At 39.5% G+C, this 20,535-nt stretch overlaps 1 protein-coding gene across 5 annotated transcripts in view; it reads left to right on the top strand.

The window, feature by feature from the left end:
- LOC141965631 (N-acetylated-alpha-linked acidic dipeptidase 2-like) overlaps window positions 1–15,041 on the top strand; it is a 33,947-nt gene extending 18,906 nt beyond the window's left edge. For 4 of the 5 annotated variants that reach the window (XM_074917490.1, XM_074917497.1, XM_074917473.1 and 1 more), the window contains 6 exons: window positions 5,312–5,403; window positions 6,794–6,884; window positions 7,546–7,810; window positions 11,032–11,113; window positions 12,044–12,136; window positions 13,782–15,041. In XM_074917490.1, the coding sequence (XP_074773591.1) occupies window positions 5,312–5,403; window positions 6,794–6,884; window positions 7,546–7,810; window positions 11,032–11,113; window positions 12,044–12,136; window positions 13,782–13,971 (813 nt within the window). In that variant the 3' untranslated portion in view covers window positions 13,972–15,041. The remainder of the gene's footprint in view (window positions 1–5,311; window positions 5,404–6,793; window positions 6,885–7,545; window positions 7,811–11,031; window positions 11,114–12,043; window positions 12,137–13,781) is intronic. The other variant, XM_074917483.1, reaches the window with a different exon arrangement.
- Window positions 15,042–20,535: the final 5,494 nt, after the last annotated feature.

Here is a 20,535-nt window from a genome sequence, read left to right as displayed (position 1 = left end):
GTCTATTCATGACTTCCTAAGAATGTAAAACTGCAAATTTATTGCACAAAATTCGATTATTGAACAATATGGGATTTAATTTATTGCTGTGCTGGAAGAATCTTAATCCCACACAAATCAATAGCAAACATCCCATCAGTGGTACACAGTCGAGGCTCACAGTTCCTCAGTATTCTTAGAAAGGTTGAAATGTGTCACTGATGTAAGTGGAATAGTATTTGCAATATATAGTAAAAATAATAATAATACAACCAAGATAATAAGACACTTGAGCAGGATCATTTCTCTAAAGTGAAAAGTATTTGAGGATATAAATTGCATTTTAAATTTCCATTTCATGTGCAAAAGAGAACTTACTAATTTTTACATTGGCTGGCTACAATTTTCTCTCTGTTTATTTCCCCTTCATATCTGATTAACCCCCTGAAGTACTGTGATAAATATTGAAGGACTGAGAGGAGTTTGTAACAGGTCAGATGTATGGATATGCATGATTACAAGTGGTCTAATCATGTCTCACATGCTTTCACCTCTCAGGATGAATTATTATAAGGCTGAAAGATTGTGATCCATTAAAGCATGAAACTTCATTGGCCATATGAGAAGTTAACCACATTAGACAACTAGCATGAGCCATTGTCACTACTCTTAGATATGGATTCATCTCAATTAGCAGAAGACATCTCTGTCTGACTTAAGCAACATAGGCTGCCTTTAAAAGCAATGTGTAGAAATAGATATATTTGGGACGAGATTCATTTGACTGAATGTGGTTGTCTACTCTTGTACGTCCATAACTCTCAAACTATTTTTCCCCCTTGACATTAAGAGAACCCAGGTATCTTGGTCCAGTGTAAAAATCTGCACTGTAATGGCACTAGGTAGGATGACTCGAGCTATTATTTTCCCATCACACTAGATGCATTCATTCTGAATTATTTTCAAATGCAGTAGACTTTCTTTTAATACCAGAAATGTAATGGTTTGAATCTGGGGTGGTTTATCTATGTTATGCTCATGTTTTTCCCTTCCCTTCCCTTCCCTTCCCTTCCCTTCCCTTCCCTTCCCTTCCCTTCCCTTCCCTTCCCTTCCCTTCCCTTCCCTTCCCTTCCCTTCCCTTCCCTTCCCTTCCCTTCCCTTCCCTTCCCTTCCCTTCCCTTCCCTTCCCTTCCCTTCCCTTCCCTTCCCTTCCCTTCCCTTCCCTTCCCTTCCCTTCCCTTCCCTTCCCTTCCCTTCCCTTCCCCTCTTCCCCTCTTCCCCTCTTCCCCTCTTCCCCTCTTCCCCTCTTCCCCTCTTCCCCTCTTCCCCTCTTCCCCTCTTCCCCTCTTCCCTTCTTCTTCTTTCTTCCTTGTGGAGGAAGAAGCTGTTCTTGTTCAAACACTAGCTGTGACACTTTGAACAGTGGAGAACATTCTGTTTCACCTATAAAAATTTCCATGTCCCTAGTGCCGCAGATCTTGGATAAAATAATTTATTTTCTCCTGCAGCAAGCCACTTACCCAAGAATATGTTTTTCTGAAAAAGATAAAGTGAAAAAATGCTTCTGGGCTAAAAATAGTACCTCAGTCTTGATCTTAAGTCAACTATTCAGCTATTGCTGGGTTGGAGTAGAAAACTTCCATTAAAATACCATACGAAGTACGTGAGACCGACTTTTTTGTAAATTTTCCTATTCAGTGTTATTTAAGCTTTTAACAGTAGAAGCATAATATAAACAACAGAAAAACCTGACAACTAGCCCATAATTCCATGATGTTTTCCTGCTAATAAGCTCCTGGAAGTACATTATATTAATCTATATTCTTCATAGCTCCATTTATAAAGGGGATTATTTTATGGTAAAGGGTTGCTAGTGAAAAGTCTGACTATTTCTTGAGCTCCTTAAAGCCACTGTTGGAACATCTTAGATTTCTTTTTTTCTTATTAGCTTGCTATAGAGAAAACCCCAAACTGCTTTTTATTTTCTGTTGTTCCACAGAGCAGTATTCCGCAACAACATTTTGATTCTCTAGTGTTCTCTGCTTTCTGTACACAGTCAAAAAGTGTTTTCCCCAGTTTTAGCATATTATCTCTGGCCAAAGAATCTCACCTGCAATCTCTTGTTTCATTTTACTTATTTTTTTTCACTGTTTCACTAAATAAATTTGAGACATTCCTTGCCATATTTGTCTAGAGGAAAGTTTTCCTCTTTTTTTTTACTGCTAAACCTGGAAATGCTTCTCATCTTTTTGAAAAATAAAATCACAGTTCAATTTTTACAGTGTTTCAACATTCTAGTTTTCATCTCTGAACCATCTTTCATTTACCGATATTGATGTGCCACCAGTGACCTCCAGTGATCCATAAATCACAGGCTGTGAAACATTTCTCTACTTACTCTTATGAAATTTTCTGTAAGATCATTCACAGAGATTGTTGGAATTTTCCCAAGGAAAAGGATGTTTTGATGGACTCTTGGAGAGAAGTCAGAGATACCAAAGGATGTGTGCTGAAGGACCACTTCAAGCTAGGACACCATTTTTGTTGGCATAGAAACATGTATACAGATGACTGATAGACCCTACAGAAAATTGGCATCTCTTTTACTTGGCTCACTGCTTCTAGCATCACGAAATAAAAAGGGTTCAAACATCTTTATTCTCTAGGTCCCTAAAAATTCCAGTGAATTGGATTAGGAAAAGAGGGGGAGAAACTAAAGCAACAGCTAGAACAGGGAAGCTCAGTTTTGCAGAGGGATCTGTTTGATTTCCTTTTTTTTTTTCTTTTTTTTTTTCCTTCATTTGCATTTAGGTATCCTCTTATAAAGGTAACCAAAGACTACAATCTGCACCTTTGCTAATCAGCTGTGTCTTTTCCCTTAATCAAAACCACCCCCCTCTGATTTCTGTAAGGGCTAGAAGGACCAAGGCAGAGTGATTACTTTCTTAGTTTTGCTATTTCAGCTTCAGTGCATTTGGTTTTGGATGACAACGGGAAGGTAAATGTACACATCAAAGTCTCAGCCCATTAAGTCTTTGAATATCCTGGTTATTAGCTTTGTGAATAGGAATAATGAGAAGTCCTGTGCACCTTAAGAGTCTGCGGTGGTTTGACCTTGGCTAAATGCCAGGTACCCACCAAGTCACTCTATCACTTCCCCCCCATTCCCCTTTTTTTCTCAACAAGGCTAAGAGGGGAAAGAAAATAAGATAGGAAAAAAAAAAAAAAACAAAAAACCCAAACACAACCCTTGTGGGTAAAACAAAAGCAGTTTTAATAGAAGCAAAGCAAAGCAAATGTCCATGCATGGAAGCAAAAATAAGAAAACAGATTTATTCTCTCCTTGCCATGAACAGGCAGTGTTGGGCCTTCTCAGGAATCAGGGCTCCCATGCCGTAGTTGTTGCCTCGGAGGACCAAAGGTGACACCCGCCCCCCCCCCTTCCTCCTTTCTCCCAGCTTTATACCGAGCAGACGTCATTTGGTCTGGAATATCCCTTGGGTCAGTTGGGGTCAGCTGTCCTGGCTGTGTCCCCTCCCAAGATCTTGCCCACCCTGTCCCACTGCGGGGGGAAATGTCGGGAAGAGCCTTGGTGCTGTGTAAGCACGGCTCAGCAGCAGCCACAGCCCCAGGGTGCTGCCAACACCCTGCCAGCTCCCGACATAAACACAGCACCGTGAGGGCTGCGATAGGGGAAAACCAATTCCAGCTCAGCCAGACCCAGTACAGAGTCCTAGTGAATTCTTGGAAACAGCCACAGCAGCATAATGTTCCCTATGCTTTGCATTAGGCTTTTGTATGGGATTGAATTTCATTCAGGAAGCCCAGTACATGGATGAACATAAGTGCAGGTGTGGGTGATTATGCATGTCCAAAAGAAAGTTATTTCTTTTAACATTAAAGAGTCCAACATCCAACTATCCAACATCCCAAGATCTTTTTGTTCTTCCTGTTTTTTAGTGAGCCACTTCTCACCAGAAAAATGTAGTGAACACATGAAATGTCATCTTTCACGAGTTCTGCATTTAAGTATGGTTGTCAGCATACAGATGGGACAGTTAGCTGTTGACAGTCTTTTTTAGCCCTGCTCTACTGCCAGGCTTTAGACAATTGGTCACTACCAGCCAGTGTCTGCAATAGTTTAACTCCAATTCCCCTTTTCTGATCATCACTTCTTACTTTGTATTTATACTTAATGAACTCTGCATCTTCCCCTGAGGTAGCAGTAAGCTTATGCTCATTCACAATTTGGATCTAAGTCAGGGCAAATTATGTTTTACTACTAGGCTCTCAGTGTCGTATGAAAAAGCTGGCCAATGGCTTTTGCATTACCAGAGCTGCCAGAATAGCATCTCTGCCAACGCACAGAGTAATTTTACTCCCATATGTCAGAGTTCATCTTGCTCTTATTAATGTGCCATTTTCAATTGAGCCCTAGAACTTGACCGAAGTGCCCTGAAAATGACAGCAGCCAAGCAGTTACTTCACAAAGTTGTTATTTTTCTGCTAGCTGCTGACATAATCTCCGAGGTCAGAACTCTTTGGATTTTCAATTTGGAGTCTGTATATTTTTCAGTGCGAAATTTAAGTCTCAACAGTAATGTGGGACCATGTATCTAGCCATGAACATTTATGCTTCATATTTTGGAAAAAAAAAAAAATCCCAATCCTCTCCACATCATAACCAATCTTATATTTGAAGAACCATGTCTGTTAAAGATTGTTAAAATGTAATAGAGATGAGAGGCAGAATCTTGAGACCCCTTGGTACTAATACAATATAGTTAATGACTGGTTTTGACCCTTCTAGCACAATTCCTTTGTACTCTTTCTATACAAAAAGCACTGAAGTTTCAGGCAGACACTGTTGATATAATATTTTTGCTGTGTGGGGCAAACATCCAAAGAGTTAGGGCTATCATCTCCCCTTGCCTGCTCAAAGGAAAGCAGCTGGGGCGTCCTCGCTGCTGGAAGAACTCCACAGTGTTGTATATGCTGTTGTGTGTGTACATACACAGTGCTATAAGTACTATGGTAAGCAGTCCTAGAAATCCCCAGGATCCACTTCCCCCAGAAGTAGATGAGCTCCAGCCAGTGTCCTTGAGCTTTTATCCTGCTCTTCTGCACTGTCTGTGGTTGGTTCCAAGTGACTGTGAGATGCTTTTCATGGTTGGGATCCATAAATGTATGTAACAAATGCAAAAAGTGTGTGTGTGCTTCCCTGAATGCAGCAATGCTGTTGATTAAGAATGATGCAGATAGCCATAAGGGTCTCCTTTGATAATAAATTGAGTTAGTGGTACTTCCAATGAGATTATATTTTCCTCTCCAGATTTTAAGCCCTGATGAGGGTTATGAAAATAAGTCTCTCTATGACAGCTGGCTTGAGAAGGACCCTGCAACTGAAAATAATAGCTATCCCAGGTAAGTTGTTAATCTACTGGCTACTCTCCAGAATTTTTCAAGATGTGCTATTGATGACAGCAGTACAAAACCTTTTAATACAAGGTGAGTTTCTAGCAATATCTTTAAAAGTAAAATAAAATTTTATGAGGTTTTTTAAATGATGTTGACATCTATGCCTGCTGTAAAATGAACTCTCACAATTTTTAAAGGCCTTTTATTAGCAGAAAAGCAATTTGGAAAGCAATCGAAAAAGAGCAGAGCAGGGAAAGGGTTCAAAATATAGTTTAGTCACCCTACTAGATGAGATAATATCAAAATTGTCAGGACAAGCAAATGTTCAGTTGAAAGAAACTGCCTAGAGCGGCAATTAAAAAGCTCGTGATACTTATTCTTTGTTTATACAATGGATGTAAATGTAATACATTACAAATCAATATCTGAGGGTATTAAAGCTTCATATTTGAAGGTATTAAAACTCCAAAACTCTCTTTGAACCTGTGACTCACGAGGCTAAATCTTATTACATCTCAAATGCGGCATTACTCATGTAAGGTAAATAGAACTGCCCCTTTGTGTGATTTGATCAACAAGCTCTGCACCCTATCTTGCAAGCCCTAGTAAGATGAGGTTTTAGATTCATTAGACTCACTGAGACTTCTCCCTTCTGAAAAAGCTACCAGAGCTGATCTTTCTCAGTTGATAAAAATAGTTCCTTGAGAATTTATGCTAACAGAAGGACTTTAGCTGGATCAGAAGAAACTTTTTTGGTTTTTAGCTGAGAAACACCAATTATTCACCAGGCTAGACATATAAACCTAAAACAATATAACACTTAAATAAATATTTGAAAGTACCTAGGCAATTACATGCTTTTATTATCTTCTTTTCCTCTGTCTTACCACACCAACCCAGCAGATGGCAATATTTACTTGTAAGTAACAAAAGCTAATTGTATCTTCCTCAGTGGAAATTATTTCTCAGTCTTTGATTCTACTATGGAATATGTTAAGTATATAAACACATCTGTCTTTACATATATCGCTGCCCAATTCATATTAGTTTGGAAATAGATGATTAATGTTTTAATATTGCAGAGACGTGTCTGATGCAATTTTATGGCTCTTGTGCATCATGTGTACTCTTTTTAAAAATGTGGTCAGTGCCATAATCTGGATTGTTACCTTTAAAAGATCTTCCTAAAAATATTGGGTACTGAATTAGTGTGGTGAAATAAAATATTAGAGTAATTAAGCTTGCCACTCCTCTAGTGTCTGACCTTACTTGTGTCCCTGATGTGTCCTCCAGAGGAAATCACCTCCATTTCTTTGAAAAATTTGCATTTTCCATAAATTACTACAATATTATACAATAAGTGCTCTCACTAAGATGTTTTCTTTCCTACATGTAGAATAAACAAACTAGGATCAGGCAGTGATTTTGAAGCTTACTTTCAGCGACTGGGAATCGCGTCAGGCAGAGTCCGTTATACCAAGAACAGGGTAAGTCTTCCAGATTGCTTGAAGAAGTTAGTTTGATAGTGCTGAGCAGTCATCTTTTAAAAATATTTATTAATGATTTATAAAAAAGCTCCAAAGAATCTTTGACTGGCTTGTATATCAGTGCCATTTCTTGATTAAGCAAGAAACCTAAACGTTTGGAGAATAAAACATGTTGCAGTAGTGTGATATTCTCTAGGTCCTCAAGTTCACAGGAATGTATTTATAGAATCTGATTGGAGGTGAATATTTCATTCCACTATACTATTAGTAGGGCCAGTAATATACAAATCTTCCTTGACTGTGCTCAGAAATAACTACACAAGATGAAAGGGGACCATGATCGAGGACTTGTATCCAAAACCCCAATCTGTTTTCACTTCTAGTGAAGGCAACCTCTGTACAACGGAACTGAAGGCAGGTCTGTGTAATTAGAGAGAAGGAAGCCTGCTCACTTCATCTTGTGCAACAGTCCATGGATCCAGGTTGTTTTAGTTTCTTAAAATGAGCACACAGAAATGGAAGGGTAGTAAATTGTGTTTTGTAGCGAAGAGCTTTTTTGATTTGGAAACCGTGCAAAACATCATAGTCATTAAGTGATCAGTGCATCCCTTAACTGCAATTAGAATACAGGACACTGACAAATTTGCTTGCTCTTTTTCAGAAAACAGACAAATTCAGCAATTATCCTGTTTATCACACTGTGTATGAGACCTTTGAGCTAGTGGAAAAATTTTATGACCCTACCTTCAAGAAACAGCTAACAATTGCCCAGTTACGAGGCAAATTGGTTTATGAACTGGCAGATTCCCAGGTCATTCCATTTGACTGTAGAGATTATGGAGAAGCCTTAAAAGGATATAGCAATAGAATTTATAAATTGGCCAAGAAACATGAAGAACAGCTGAAACCTCACAAAGTATCCTTCGGTGAGTAATAGCCGCAAGACTATCTCTTAAATGCATTAATTAGAATCATGCAGGGACATGTTATAACTGTTATAGCTCCAAAACAGAATTCCTTACTTTCCTGTTTCAATTCTGCCATCATAATAAAAAGCCTTTATTTTTTCTTCTAAAAATAACACCGATTTAACACATTGTTGTCTAGATAAAAGGGTTATAACAATTTTTATGCATATTATTAATTGTGGGTATTACGACAGTGCTCATGAGCAGTCACGGACCTCAAACTCAGAACAGATATATCAGTCTGCTTCTCACTTTATTGCTTAAAAATGAAGCCAAGTTAAATGTTTATGGCAACTGCCTGGAACTTAAGAGACACAGGTGCTCGTTCCTCCTCAGCCAAAGACATCTTACCCTGGGAAACTTGCTTACCATCTGTCTCAGGGCCTGACTACCACTTTTAGGCCACAGAAGCATTTCTCTAGCTCTTCTGCACAAATACATCCATTTGCTGAGCACCTGAACACATTGCAATGAAGCATATAAAACAGGTCTGAAGCAGCAGAGTGCTCTGGATCCCAGGCTATGATAGTTTCCACAGTAATTTTTCCTCTCTCTCTTCTTTTTTAATTCTTGCCTCATTCATCTCTTGTGTTTCTGTACCATGGAACATTTTCAGTCAGTCCTAATCACTTGCTATCTGATGAACCCATGGTTTAGAGACATAACATAACTTTTTGGAGATCCAGTGAAACATTAGAAGTAACTCAAATTGAATCCTCATTTGGGGAAGATTAAAAATGACATTTAAAACTTCATGTAATGGATTAGGTGAAAAATTCTTGACTATTCTGAAAAGACACCCTTTTTTTGTAAAAAGGCCACTCAAGGCAGAGGAAGCCTTGTGTGATGGATGATCTGATCTGAGATTTTACATAGCACAAGGATTTATTTCAATATGTTCCTGTGTTTACTGCAACATTTCTTTCAAGGAAACATCAAATCTGGAATTTCTTTTTGCAGTATAGAACATTTACCAAAATTTCTGTTAAATCATTTATTTTCATTGCTTGAGTTTCTTTCTCATTTCAGATTAGAAGTTGCCCAAACTATATTCTGACCAATGCACCTATTTTTGTTCCTAGATTCTATAAACGATCTTTTTTTAACCTTTTTGTTCCTCAAAATATCACTTAATTCTCTCCTAATTCTCTCCTTAATAACTTTATAGAAGTATCATTTAGACCATTTTTTTACAAGGCATGTTTTTCAGTCTCTTCATTATTTTCATGGCTCTTCTCTGATGCCTGATCAGTTTTAAATGATTTCTTGAATAGAACTACAATTTCTAATTTTTATTTATTCTAGTGCACCAGAGTACATTAAAAGTTATAGGCAATACTGAGAGAATTAAAATTAATTTCACTCAATATTTTCATAGAATTTCCTATTGATGACACTGAATGTCAGAAAACCGTTAATTAAGCATGAATAAAACACATAATTGTCCTTCAGAATAATATCTTAAGGTTTTTATCTGCCCTTGGATTCACGTATCAGCTATTCCTCTGCGACAATGAAGGCTGTAAACCTTTTTTCATAAAATACATACTTGTAGTCATATGCTATCAGGAACTAAGGTTGGAAAACCAGTGGTATTTTCTAAAATAACCAACATTGACAACATTGAACATCTAGTGGAGATGAACACAAATTCTCTTACATATTTTCAGATGATCTTTCTTTTTTTCCTCATAAATTCCCTCCTCCTGCTTCTGAAATACAGTCTGTTGCCATGATATAGCCATGGTGTCAGCATGGCAGAGCTCTGTCCTCTGGGAAATTTTATAACTACTGCCACAGCTGTGGACAAGTTGTCATGGGTCTGTCTATACTGCAGTCCATGTACAGCTTGCATACATAAAATCTGTGCCTCTAATTATGTAAACTAAACAAAACTCTTAATACAAGAACAAGCAAGTGTAGGCTGGTGATGAATACATGTTTGCTAGAAATAGATGAGCAAATGAGACTGCAGAACAGCTTTCAATACGAGGCCTGGGAACGAAAAGCCTGTCACACTAAATAGTGTGATAACTACAGAAAGCCTATCACACTAAAGGAGTGTGAAACATTTATAAACAGTGAAGGGCCATAGCTGCCAGCATAGGATATAGGAGATGACCTAATCTTATGTCCCATATTCCTGTACGACCAAAGAGAGGATACTCTGATTTATCGAAAGTTTTCTGAAATTTGTGGGAAAAATGTACAAGTTTTAAACCTTCCTTCTTTGTAATTGAGTTGAGTGTTGGTAAGGCTAGAAGTTGCTCTCCTCATAACACCTACCTGTTACTTATTCTACAAAAATTAGCTGTAGAGATGATACTTTTCCCAGGAAAATGACCACAGCTGATATTGTCATTAAAAGCAAGGCCTGCTGCTTCATTAAAAAGAAGGGCCTACTGCTTCTTTGACTAAGTTATTCCACATGGCTTGGATGTACTGCCAGGGACAGAGCAGGAAAAAGCAACTGGCTGACTTGTCAGCCTGCCTGCACACAGTCAGGCACCGTCGGCCAAATCCTGGGGTCTGAGCAGCTGAGTAGCAGTGCTGTGGCACAGCATGCAGGGCCGGGGCAGACACAGCCCCTGTGCTGTAACTCTAGTGCATGTGTCAAACAAGCACAGGGCTTGGCTGCTTTAACCTACCTTGCCTGTCACTGTATTCCACGGCAGTTGTGTCTTTTATGCCTCACCTAATACCATTCAACATACGCATCACACTCGTCTGTTGTGAGAGGAATAGGACATCATGTCCCAAGAGGGAAATCCTGCTGTCTTTCCACAGCCTGCTGGAAGAGCTGGTATTTTCGATGTAAGTCAGGCTTTTTATAGCTAAATCCTCAGTGCATCCCTTTGTTAAAAAGGAAAATGCAGACTTCTCCATTTGCAATGCCAGGCAGTCTTTTCCTTGCCAGGCAGAGGGAACATGTATACGTGTGAAGTTTTATCAAGCGTTCCGCTTTATTGTCGGCCTCACTGGACAAAGTCTTTATCTATTACTGCTTTTTAAGCTTTTTAAAGTCTGCACTAGGGAAACTAATGAATTATGGAAAGACAACAAAAATAATGCAATTATATCAGCAAACTGAATGTAGTTTTCCTCTAACTGGGCAACTGAAATGTATATTGGGCTCAGTAAATACTCTGAAGTTGTTCACAAAGTCCTTCCTTTTCTAGATCCTCTTTTTTCCGCTGTGGTGAACTTCTCACAGGCTGCTGCTGAATTCCACAGGAGACTTGAACAAGTCGACAAGAAAGAGTAAGTCTGAAAAACAAGTTTTATATATTTATATATATGTATATCTGCCTTCAGTACCCAGGGTGGAAGTTTTTTCTTTCCAATGACTTTACAATGAGTTTCTTTGATTAGTGTAGAATAGAACCCTTGAACTCTGAGACATCTGCTAAAATGAATTCTGCTTCCCATAATGAATAGTGTCAGTTGTAGAGCTTATTGCTAATATCAGCTTGTCATCAAAATCATTGTAATACACGGAAAGGCAGGTAACAGTGAAAGTTAAAGTTGGACTGAGCTCTGTATTTAGACACCTACACTTGAGTGTTGTAGGTGATACCAGCATTTGTACTGGCAGCACACCTCAAGGAGCAGAGTGTCTAAGATATCTTTATGATGCTTGCAAACCTAAGTGCCCTATGGGACTCACATGCCTTCAGAGTTCAGTGACTGGAGGCCAGATGCTCCTAGGCACCTAGTATGGTACCAGATAGTTGTGTTTAGGTGACTGAATCCCATCCTTACAATGTTACTATTCAGATCAGAGCAAAAGTTTGGACACTTGACTTATGGGTAACACTTGGTTTATGAATGGACACCAAAATCTAGCTATCTTCATCTTGACCAAAATCTCAGCCTTCCCCTCCCTTTTGTTAAGTGGGATCTGTCTAGTTCCATTTAATACTAAGCAAATGCCTGATACTATCAGAAAGTCTTCCATTTTATTTTTCATAGTGTGAAATCCTGTAGTTGAGTTTTCTAACACAGAAATCCCAATGCATTAATATTACATGTATTGAATATCTCCATTTTCAAAACCTCATCTTTCTGCAAATTGTAAAGCATCTTTGTCACTTTTTTTTTACTGTCCAAAGGAGAGGAAAGATGTTTAAATGAAACTGGGAAGTAATGCTTCTTTATTGTATGAAATGTATCTGTCTCCATTATTTGCAGTCCAGTCGCAGTGCGAATCATGAATGATCAGCTGATGTTTATAGAAAGAGCTTTCATTGATCCTCTTGGCTTACCAGGAAGGAAGTTTTACAGGTGAGGTGACAAGTTTTTTGACCTGCCTGTCTAAGGCACGGTATTTTGGCAGGTAAGCCCCTCCCTGAGTGGTCAGTTGAATTGCTATATAGGCCTTGTACAGGAATTACAGTTCAACAGATTGTTTTAGGCACAATCCAGTGAATAGCTGTATTTCTTTATAACCCCCCAACAAGAACTCATTGGCTGTACCTGTCCAATTCCTCTTCTTAGGTCTGGCATTCCGTTTTTATTAGCCATCATAACTTTGTGACTTTCACTCGCAGGTGTGTTCTTCTGTTACCACTTGCTCTTTTAAACCTGTACAAAGTGAGGACTGAGTGGAGAATCAAATGTATTGAAAAGAAAGGAGAAACAAGGGCAGAGTAAAAGGGGCAAGAGTATGAGAACAGATGTGTAGTGAGGGTCAGGTGAAGAGAGAAGTCCAGAAGAGAGAGTTTGGAGAGAGACCTTTCAGCACAGGATAGATAAAGGCCCATGAGGTGTGCTGCAGAGTCCCATCTGTGCCAGCTTTGGCTGCTTCTATAGATGCTCCTATTAGCTTAAATCATTAACTAGTTATTGCTGAAGTTTTCTCTCTACAGCACATGGGCCTGGAGAAAGACAATGTTTGGTGCACCACAATACCCTTTACAGAACCCTAGTGCATTTATTAGTAACAAAAACCTAGCTTCCAGTGTCAGGAGTGTGATACCTCACCTTACTCCCACTATCCCCCTTTTCTTAATGACTGGATATATCTGACTCATTGATCGATGGCTTTCACACCAAGCCAGAAGTCCCTCAGGCAGGTAAAATTGAGAATCACACTTCCATCCTCCTAGGATAAACTGTCGTTCACGCTTTTGGAAGAATGAAATGGTTGTTTTCTACAGTTCTTCTCATTGGGTGTCAGGTATCATTTAGAGCTGTCTGGATTTTAATTTTTTTTTTTTAACTTGCTTGCATTTATTAATGTAGTTTTTGTGTTTATTTTGATTTGGTAGGACTCTTTCACAAGCTACAAATGTGCTTTGATACTTCACATGAACAAAATAAATTTAAAAGCAGATCTGCAACTATTCATTATTTAAGAAAAAAAAAAAAACACCAACAGATAAAATAAAATTGATACTTTGGCACAGTTCTGTTCCAATGTGTTCACTTCTTCTTTCAAGAACTCAAGCTCTTCTCAAAACGTCTCCCATAGATTTTTTTTCCCTCTTTTTACATTCCTTTCCCAGATCTGCTGATCATCATTCAACTGCTTTGTTAATTCTGAGCTTTCTATTCCATTTCTCATTGTACACCCATAACCAGTTTTATTCCTTGTTCCAGACTGCCACATTAGTTCAACAGGTTTGTCAAGCTCCCATTTAAAAAAAATTTAACATGGTTTCTTTCTTAATGAGACAAATACATCATCTTGTCCCAAGGAGAAGGCTACCTGGTGCCCTTTGCCATCAATTTTGTCCTTGGGGCTGCTTCCTCCTGTTCTTTTAAAGATGGGTCCAGCTAGATATCCTGTGTATTAGTAAGTTCTGATCTTCACAGGATTTATAGCTGCTTTCTGTAGCACACATACAGTTCCCTACAGTGAACACACCCCCCTGTTAATGGTTACTTTTATTTAGTATGCCTACACTTTTTTCTTCTTTCCCCACAGACATGTCATCTTTGCTCCAAGCAGTCACAACAAGTATGCTGGAGAGTCCTTCCCGGGGATCTATGATGCCATGTTTGATATTGAAAGCAAAGCAGATCAGCATGAAGCCTGGGAAGAAGTAAAGAGGCAGATTTCCATTGCAGCCTTCACTGTGCAGGCAGCAGCAGGGACACTGAAAGAAGTAGCATAGGATGATGGCTGTGAAAAGCTCAAACAGCAGAGTCTGAAATGCAGTGCAGTCAGGCTGTGACAGTGACCCAGTCTCTCCTGGCTGCCTGACGTATCTGCGCCTCCAACCTCCTGAATGAACCCCAGTGTACTGGTGGGGTGAGCAGAAGCTGTGTATTAAAGAACTCCTGAGCTAGAAAGTACTGCTTCTCTGATACTGACAAAACTGTAGCTTTAAGAACAACCCTAGATGGAAGCAAATCTGGGGGTGAGGAGCGTGGGGCAAAGGAAGAATCAGTTCCCAATTGGAGTTTTCTGAAAGATCTGCCAATTTTGAGACTTGATATTTTGGATGTACAATTACAAACCCAGTTGTTTTCCAAGATACCTGTAAAACTTGCCTGTAGCAGTGATCAACAGCACACATTTCAGGAGAAAAAAGATAACACTCCTCTGCACATGCATGTTTCTTTTTCTAATTGCTTTTATAATATAAGACACCAAAGGCATCTCTATATTTTAAAATCTATTCTGCAGGTCTGGTGTATGCTCATTATACTGATTTGATTTCTTTTCCTGAAAAAAACACCAAAAACTGGCCCTCCTGCTGACTGCCAAAGCAGCACTAGCCATTCTTGATAATCAGAGAAAACAGTTGCTTATATGCAGAAATCCAAAAGCATTTTCTCAGGCAGTGAGTGTCCATCCCTCTGAAAGTCACTGTGCAACTCCCTCCTTTATTTGCACTTTGGAAAATAAAGATTTTCAGGGCTAACTAAAAGCTGACAACCCTGCTCCTTTTGGCACTTCCACTGATAGCAGACCCGTGGCAGCTTTTGTTCCTATTTTTTTCCAGGAGTTCTCTTCCATCAGATGTCTTGTTCCAATTGAGGGAGCTGGAGGGCTTGAGGTTATTCCATCTTTAGATAAGACCTGAAGAGTTTCCCATCAGGAGCTGCTTTTACATTTAAAGATAAATCAAAATGCATGATTGTAAAAAATTGCTTAATTTGTAAAAAGAATTGCTTCTTGCTTCATTTGTCCTTTAAATGTACTTTTCATCTATATGATTTGCAATTAATAAAATTACTAGAATTTCATTAAATCACATTCCAGTTTGTGGGAGCTGATAATAAGCAATTTCTTCTCTTATGTAAAATATACTACAGTTTTTCTCACAACTATAAATTTTACCAGGTTGTGGGAATAAAATCCTTTTTGTTTTATGGAGAATAGAACAGATGTGCTACTAAAAAAGATAGAATTAGAGGAGCAGGACAATTACTAGGCTACAGGAGTTGTTCTCATCTCAGATGCCTTGATTTCAGTAAAGGGAACCAGAAATTACCATAGCTCAGTCTTTTGGGAAATTGTTTTGGGGGTATATACCACCAAGAAGAGAGGCTTTCATTGGCAGCACTTCCAATAAGCCTTTCTGAAAGATGAAGGACTGTGTACCTATGGATGTTGTGCTCAGAATTTACTGTTAAATTGCTTTTCACAAATCAAGCCTTAGGCACATGAGGAGAAAATTACACTTCCACAGTTCATGCTTTACTTCTTCTGTTGGAAAAAGTAGTGCTTAACTGACCTTGTCAGCAAGCACAAGAAATGAGTAAACAATGCTGAGGACACCAGAACAAGAACTACATTTTTGTTGTTCACTTTCCTTCTACCTGACTGGGGCCACTCACAGTTACTAAGTTGTTCATCTCCACATCTGTAGCTTAAGGTGGTGCTGAAGGATGAGATACCTTGTGAACGGTGACTGGTACATAACTGCACTGGTTTTCCTTCCCTTTTCCTAAATCACCCACTACTCCTGCTCCACCACAGCTCTGTGTTAACTGCAATGGGCAGTAACTGAATGTGCCCCCAAGGAAGGGTTAGGGTATCTGGATAACAGAAAAAAAGCCACTAGTGTCTCTTCCTTGTGAAGAGCAGCCAGCTTTGCATCCGTCAGCAGCTGCTGCTGCAGGATCATCAGAGGATAAGGCAAACAAGGAATTTCCACATAAAAATGAAGTATCTGACAAAGTGTGCTTCCTCCTTCATTTACAGAAAGCTCTTTAACAGTATAAACCAGTGAACAAATGTTTTACCAGTAAACATATTTTTTCAGTGGTAGTTAGCCTTTGAAGTTCTGTGTCATTACCCTGCTGCTGCAAAAGAACATATTATATCTTCTTGCTTCTATGTGTAGTTCGAAGCTGTAAGAATAAATTACAGCTCAAATCAGGCTGAATGCACAGCTGGCATCAATTGCTTTGCACCTTTTCTCAATTTAATTGATAATTCTGTATGAATGTACAATTCATCATGACCCACTACATCCTGAGGAGTATACAAAATAGCTTAAATCCATATCTGTTCCTCTCTATAAAGTTCTACTGAGGGAGAGTGATACCCAAACCCTTATAAATAAGGAAACCAAACCACTTAAAAATGGCTTATACTAATTGATTTTCATAAAGTCCCATATTTTTGGCACTGAAAGGATCAGTTACTGAGAGCCAGGATTGCCTCCCCTGCTTTAATCAGTAGTATCTCATTCCCTATAGATGGGCAACCAAGCAACTACTGCTGTCTCCCAGCCCAAAGGCTGCTGTATTTGTGTAGCTCTGCCTGCCCATAATTTTAAAATGTGGGGGGATTTTTCAGGTTCTCCTTACAAATGGATAGCATCGGACTGCCTACTCTGTCCTTCCCCAATTCAATTTTCCCAGTTCATTCACTCAATATGGCTGAAGCAATCTGTGAATCATGTAGCTGGGAGAAACAGACCCTTCAGCTTAGACAGGGGCTGCAAAATAATTTGGCAAAATCAAACTGTGATGAACCAAATATCTCTTGGATATGTGGTTTGCCAATTGTCTCTTTAGAAAATCAGTTCCAAAGGGACGGTGCCAGGAAGTTTATTTCAGGCTCTCTTATGGTTGAAATACCTTTGGTTTGCCTTTGGAAAGGAAGTTGGAACACTTGGTCAATTTAGTGATGGCTGGAAAGTGGAGATAAGCTACGTGCTCCATTCTGCACTGAGTACGTAATAAATACAATCCAGTTACTCATTCATCTGCACCAAAAATGGTAGTAACTTAAAATAGTTATTCTGCTGTGTTTTTCAATCAGTCAATAAATAGAAACACCTAAAAAAAGCTCTGCAGAACTTAAGCTTAATAAAAACTCAGGCTGATCCAAAATTTTTGACAATTAAGATTTGACATTAAGTGATGCCAGTGCTTCTCTCAACACCCTGTAATTTAGCAACCCTTCCCAAAGCTGACTCATGTATCAAGGGACTGCCTCTGCGGAGCAATGAAATGAAAATTTCCCTATCCCAGTATCTTGATGACGGACATACAAGTACACCAGCTACAGAAGTTTCATAATTCTCAGTAATTATACAGTTCAGGTGTTAGAACAGGACATTTGGGTTTGTCTGGTTTTTTCGTTCAGCCAAAGCAATTGTCAAGTCCAGGTCAAACTTTTAAATTGCCTCACCTGATAAAAAATTGCATTCTTTTACAACAGTGATAAAAATAAAACACACCGTAACTCAGTGTATCTATTAAGGGAATGACATTGCAAGAGCAAGGTCCTAAAGCAGTCAGTCAGCCCATTAAGCAGGTGATCACAATCAGTACAGATGCTGTACGCTGACTTTTCCACAGACGCGGTTTCTATTATTCTGTCCTTCTACAGATAACCTAGAAAATAATCTCTGCGTGTTCATAAGGGCCAAAAGAATGTGAACTCTACTAACTGCATAGTATTTCACAACAGAAGAGGACCTGAACACCTGGCCAGCAGCCCTCAGTGACCTGGAACCCTTTGCTTGTGTGGAGGAACTATTGCTGTTCCTGTCCATGCGGCCTAATAAAATACCAGGCAGCAGGTTTAAAACCAAGGGATTACTCACACTCCATGTGATTATCTGGTGAAGCACACTGCTACAGGAGCTTGTGAGAAGCAAAATGGGTTAAAAAGGATCAGACCCATGCAAGGAGTGCTCATGCCTCATGAGCCAGATGCAACCTTTCATTCAGAAGGCCCTAAAGCACTTGGAAATTAAAACATAATGTGAAGGGATTAAAACATACCTGCTTCATTCCTTGCTTTATGCATTTGTCATGGAGAGATTATTGGGAAAGATGGTACTTTGCACTCTCTCATTGTGCTTTCCACTGAATAGACAGCTCTTTAAGTGCTGCTGGTGGTCCTCTGTTCATGTGCACTTGATTGAAACCCATGAAAATTAATAAAATGTATCTTTAAACGGTTGCTAGTTCTCCTCTTTAAACCAAGATAATGATTAAGTATGTCAATCACAGATCTTTTTACAAAACAAAATTGCTTGAGAGCAGAAAGAGTTTATCCCGTGGTGGTGTCATTCAGAGGGTAAGAGGTGCTGTGCAGTATCTGCAGAGACCTACTGCAATGACCCCACATTATTCCTAAGGAAAACAGCAGCAAGATGAGATTCTGGAAGACCCTGACTGAGTCTGAAATTCACTGAGGACTTCCCGCACCTGCCAGGCAATGCTGTAGAAACCCTCAAGGAGGCAGAGCTGAAATCTCCAGGAGATACAGCATCAAAAGCAAGTGGGAACCTCCTCTCTGCAGCTGGTAGGAACAGGATATAAATGGCCCATTTTTTCTCTCTTACTCTAAATTCCTCTATTTCCATTCATGGGATTTTTAGCATACAGTTAAGAGTGCCATTAAGAGACTTGAATGATGGTGAATGTCATGGACTTCCCTATGGCAAAGCAAAGACAACACTAATTAAATGAAATACAGACATCTTGCTTCTGCTGTTCTCTTCCAAGCCAAACCAAAGTGCTATGTTCCTCACTGAGCAACACCTGCTACACAGAAATTGTCCCTAGAGAAACCAGCAGGAGGTGAATTTAGTGAGCAGCCTTTTTTTAACACAAAAGACTGTTTCCATTACACCACTGTGACTAAAAGCAGCTCCAACCAAGCAAGAGTGGCTACTGTTTAATCCTGTAATTTAGCTGCAAGTCCTATGATGTATGGAAGTTGAGCTCTAACTCACAATCAGCAGTTACTTCTGTTAATCAGCATCAGCAGGAGGAACTTAGAAAGTCTAAATGGTTTAGGAGCTGTCCTATGGATTGCTTCTGTATTTGCTTGTGCCAGTTATAGTCTGTGAAGTCAAGGCAGCTCTGGTCAGTGTCAGTACAGCGTTTGTGCAGATGGATCCTACACTTTTAAACATTTTCTTACATCCAAGAAAATCTAGAAGCTATTTTTAACTCAACCTGTAAGGCACATCCATTTTCTGGATGAGCTTGGGGAGCTCAAAGAATGGAGGAGGAGAAGGAGTTCTGGTTTGTAAGAAACGTCATGCAGGAGGAGCTGGACCTGGTTCAAGCAAACTGCAAACACATTACAACCTTCCATAAAGGGAAAGAACAAGAGAGATGATGAGAAAAGCATTTCACAGAAGGGTATCAGATAAGAATAGACTTGCTATGTTTACATGGCACCTTCCCCAGATGTGCTTTGCTAGCTTGCTGACAGCAAGCTGCTGACTCATTCCTGATACTGCCATCCACTCTACCTCCAAACTTGGCTGTATTTTCAGAAGGAAACTCGAGCCACAGTTGCTGGATACAGTGACTGTTGTGACAACACACCCTTATGTAACCATAAGCAGTAGGACATCAGGCCAGGGGAACATGGTCAGCTGCAAACATTGAGCATTGATTCAGGTCCCGCTGAGATCACTTGAGCCTTCACATATTCCCGGAACCAGCATACCCCTCCTGAAGCAGTTTTTGCTTCCTCAGCTCTCTACATCTCCTAAGCCACGTTGCCATTTTTCCACTTGAGCCCGCATGCCCTGGCACCTCCTGCCTGCTCTAAAACATCATCTTCAGCCCACAACTCAGACAGAATTAGCCTTGCAAAAGTGTGGGAACTTATGTCGTGTTGCCCATTGCAATGGCAGAGGAGTAAAACAAACATCCTGCCTGGCTTATTACAGGCAGAAAGAGACGCACTTTGTAAGTAAAGACAAGTTCATTGTTAGTATACTTGAAATCTTAACTGTGTGATCAAAGAATGTTTAGTCGCTATTAGTTACAGAAAAAAAAAAACAACCAAATAATACTATTACAGACAAACCTTTCAATAATAAAGCAGTTAAAATTATTATGAGCTGTTAATCTTCCTGGCATCACCAGTATCATTCTGTGCCCCTTCTCTAACGATCTCATGCCCACGGCCCTCTACACCACATCCCATGCCCCAGTTTTCAAGGCCTCTGCTTGTACCAGGCTTGTAATCCTCTGCAATGTGATGCTAGAATCATAAATCCATTGTTCTACACAGAAAAATTGCTTGGTACTAGTATCTATATTAAAAATATGATTATACAACTATAAAAGGAGAAACAAATGTAAAACAAATAAGGCAATAGCCACCTGGTCATGTGAAAACTTGTAACAGCCAAACAAGCTAAAACAAAGCTCTGGACAGGCAAAGAGTTCAGACAATGTAAGCTTGGCAAGTCCCGAGGCCCTGCAGAGCTGGAACAAAGCATGTGCTCTGCTACCAG

Source organism: Athene noctua, chromosome 1 (assembly GCF_965140245.1).
Source record: "Athene noctua chromosome 1, bAthNoc1.hap1.1, whole genome shotgun sequence".
NCBI classification, from domain to species: domain Eukaryota; kingdom Metazoa; phylum Chordata; class Aves; order Strigiformes; family Strigidae; genus Athene; species Athene noctua.
This window is presented reverse-complemented; position numbering and strand designations above follow the sequence as displayed.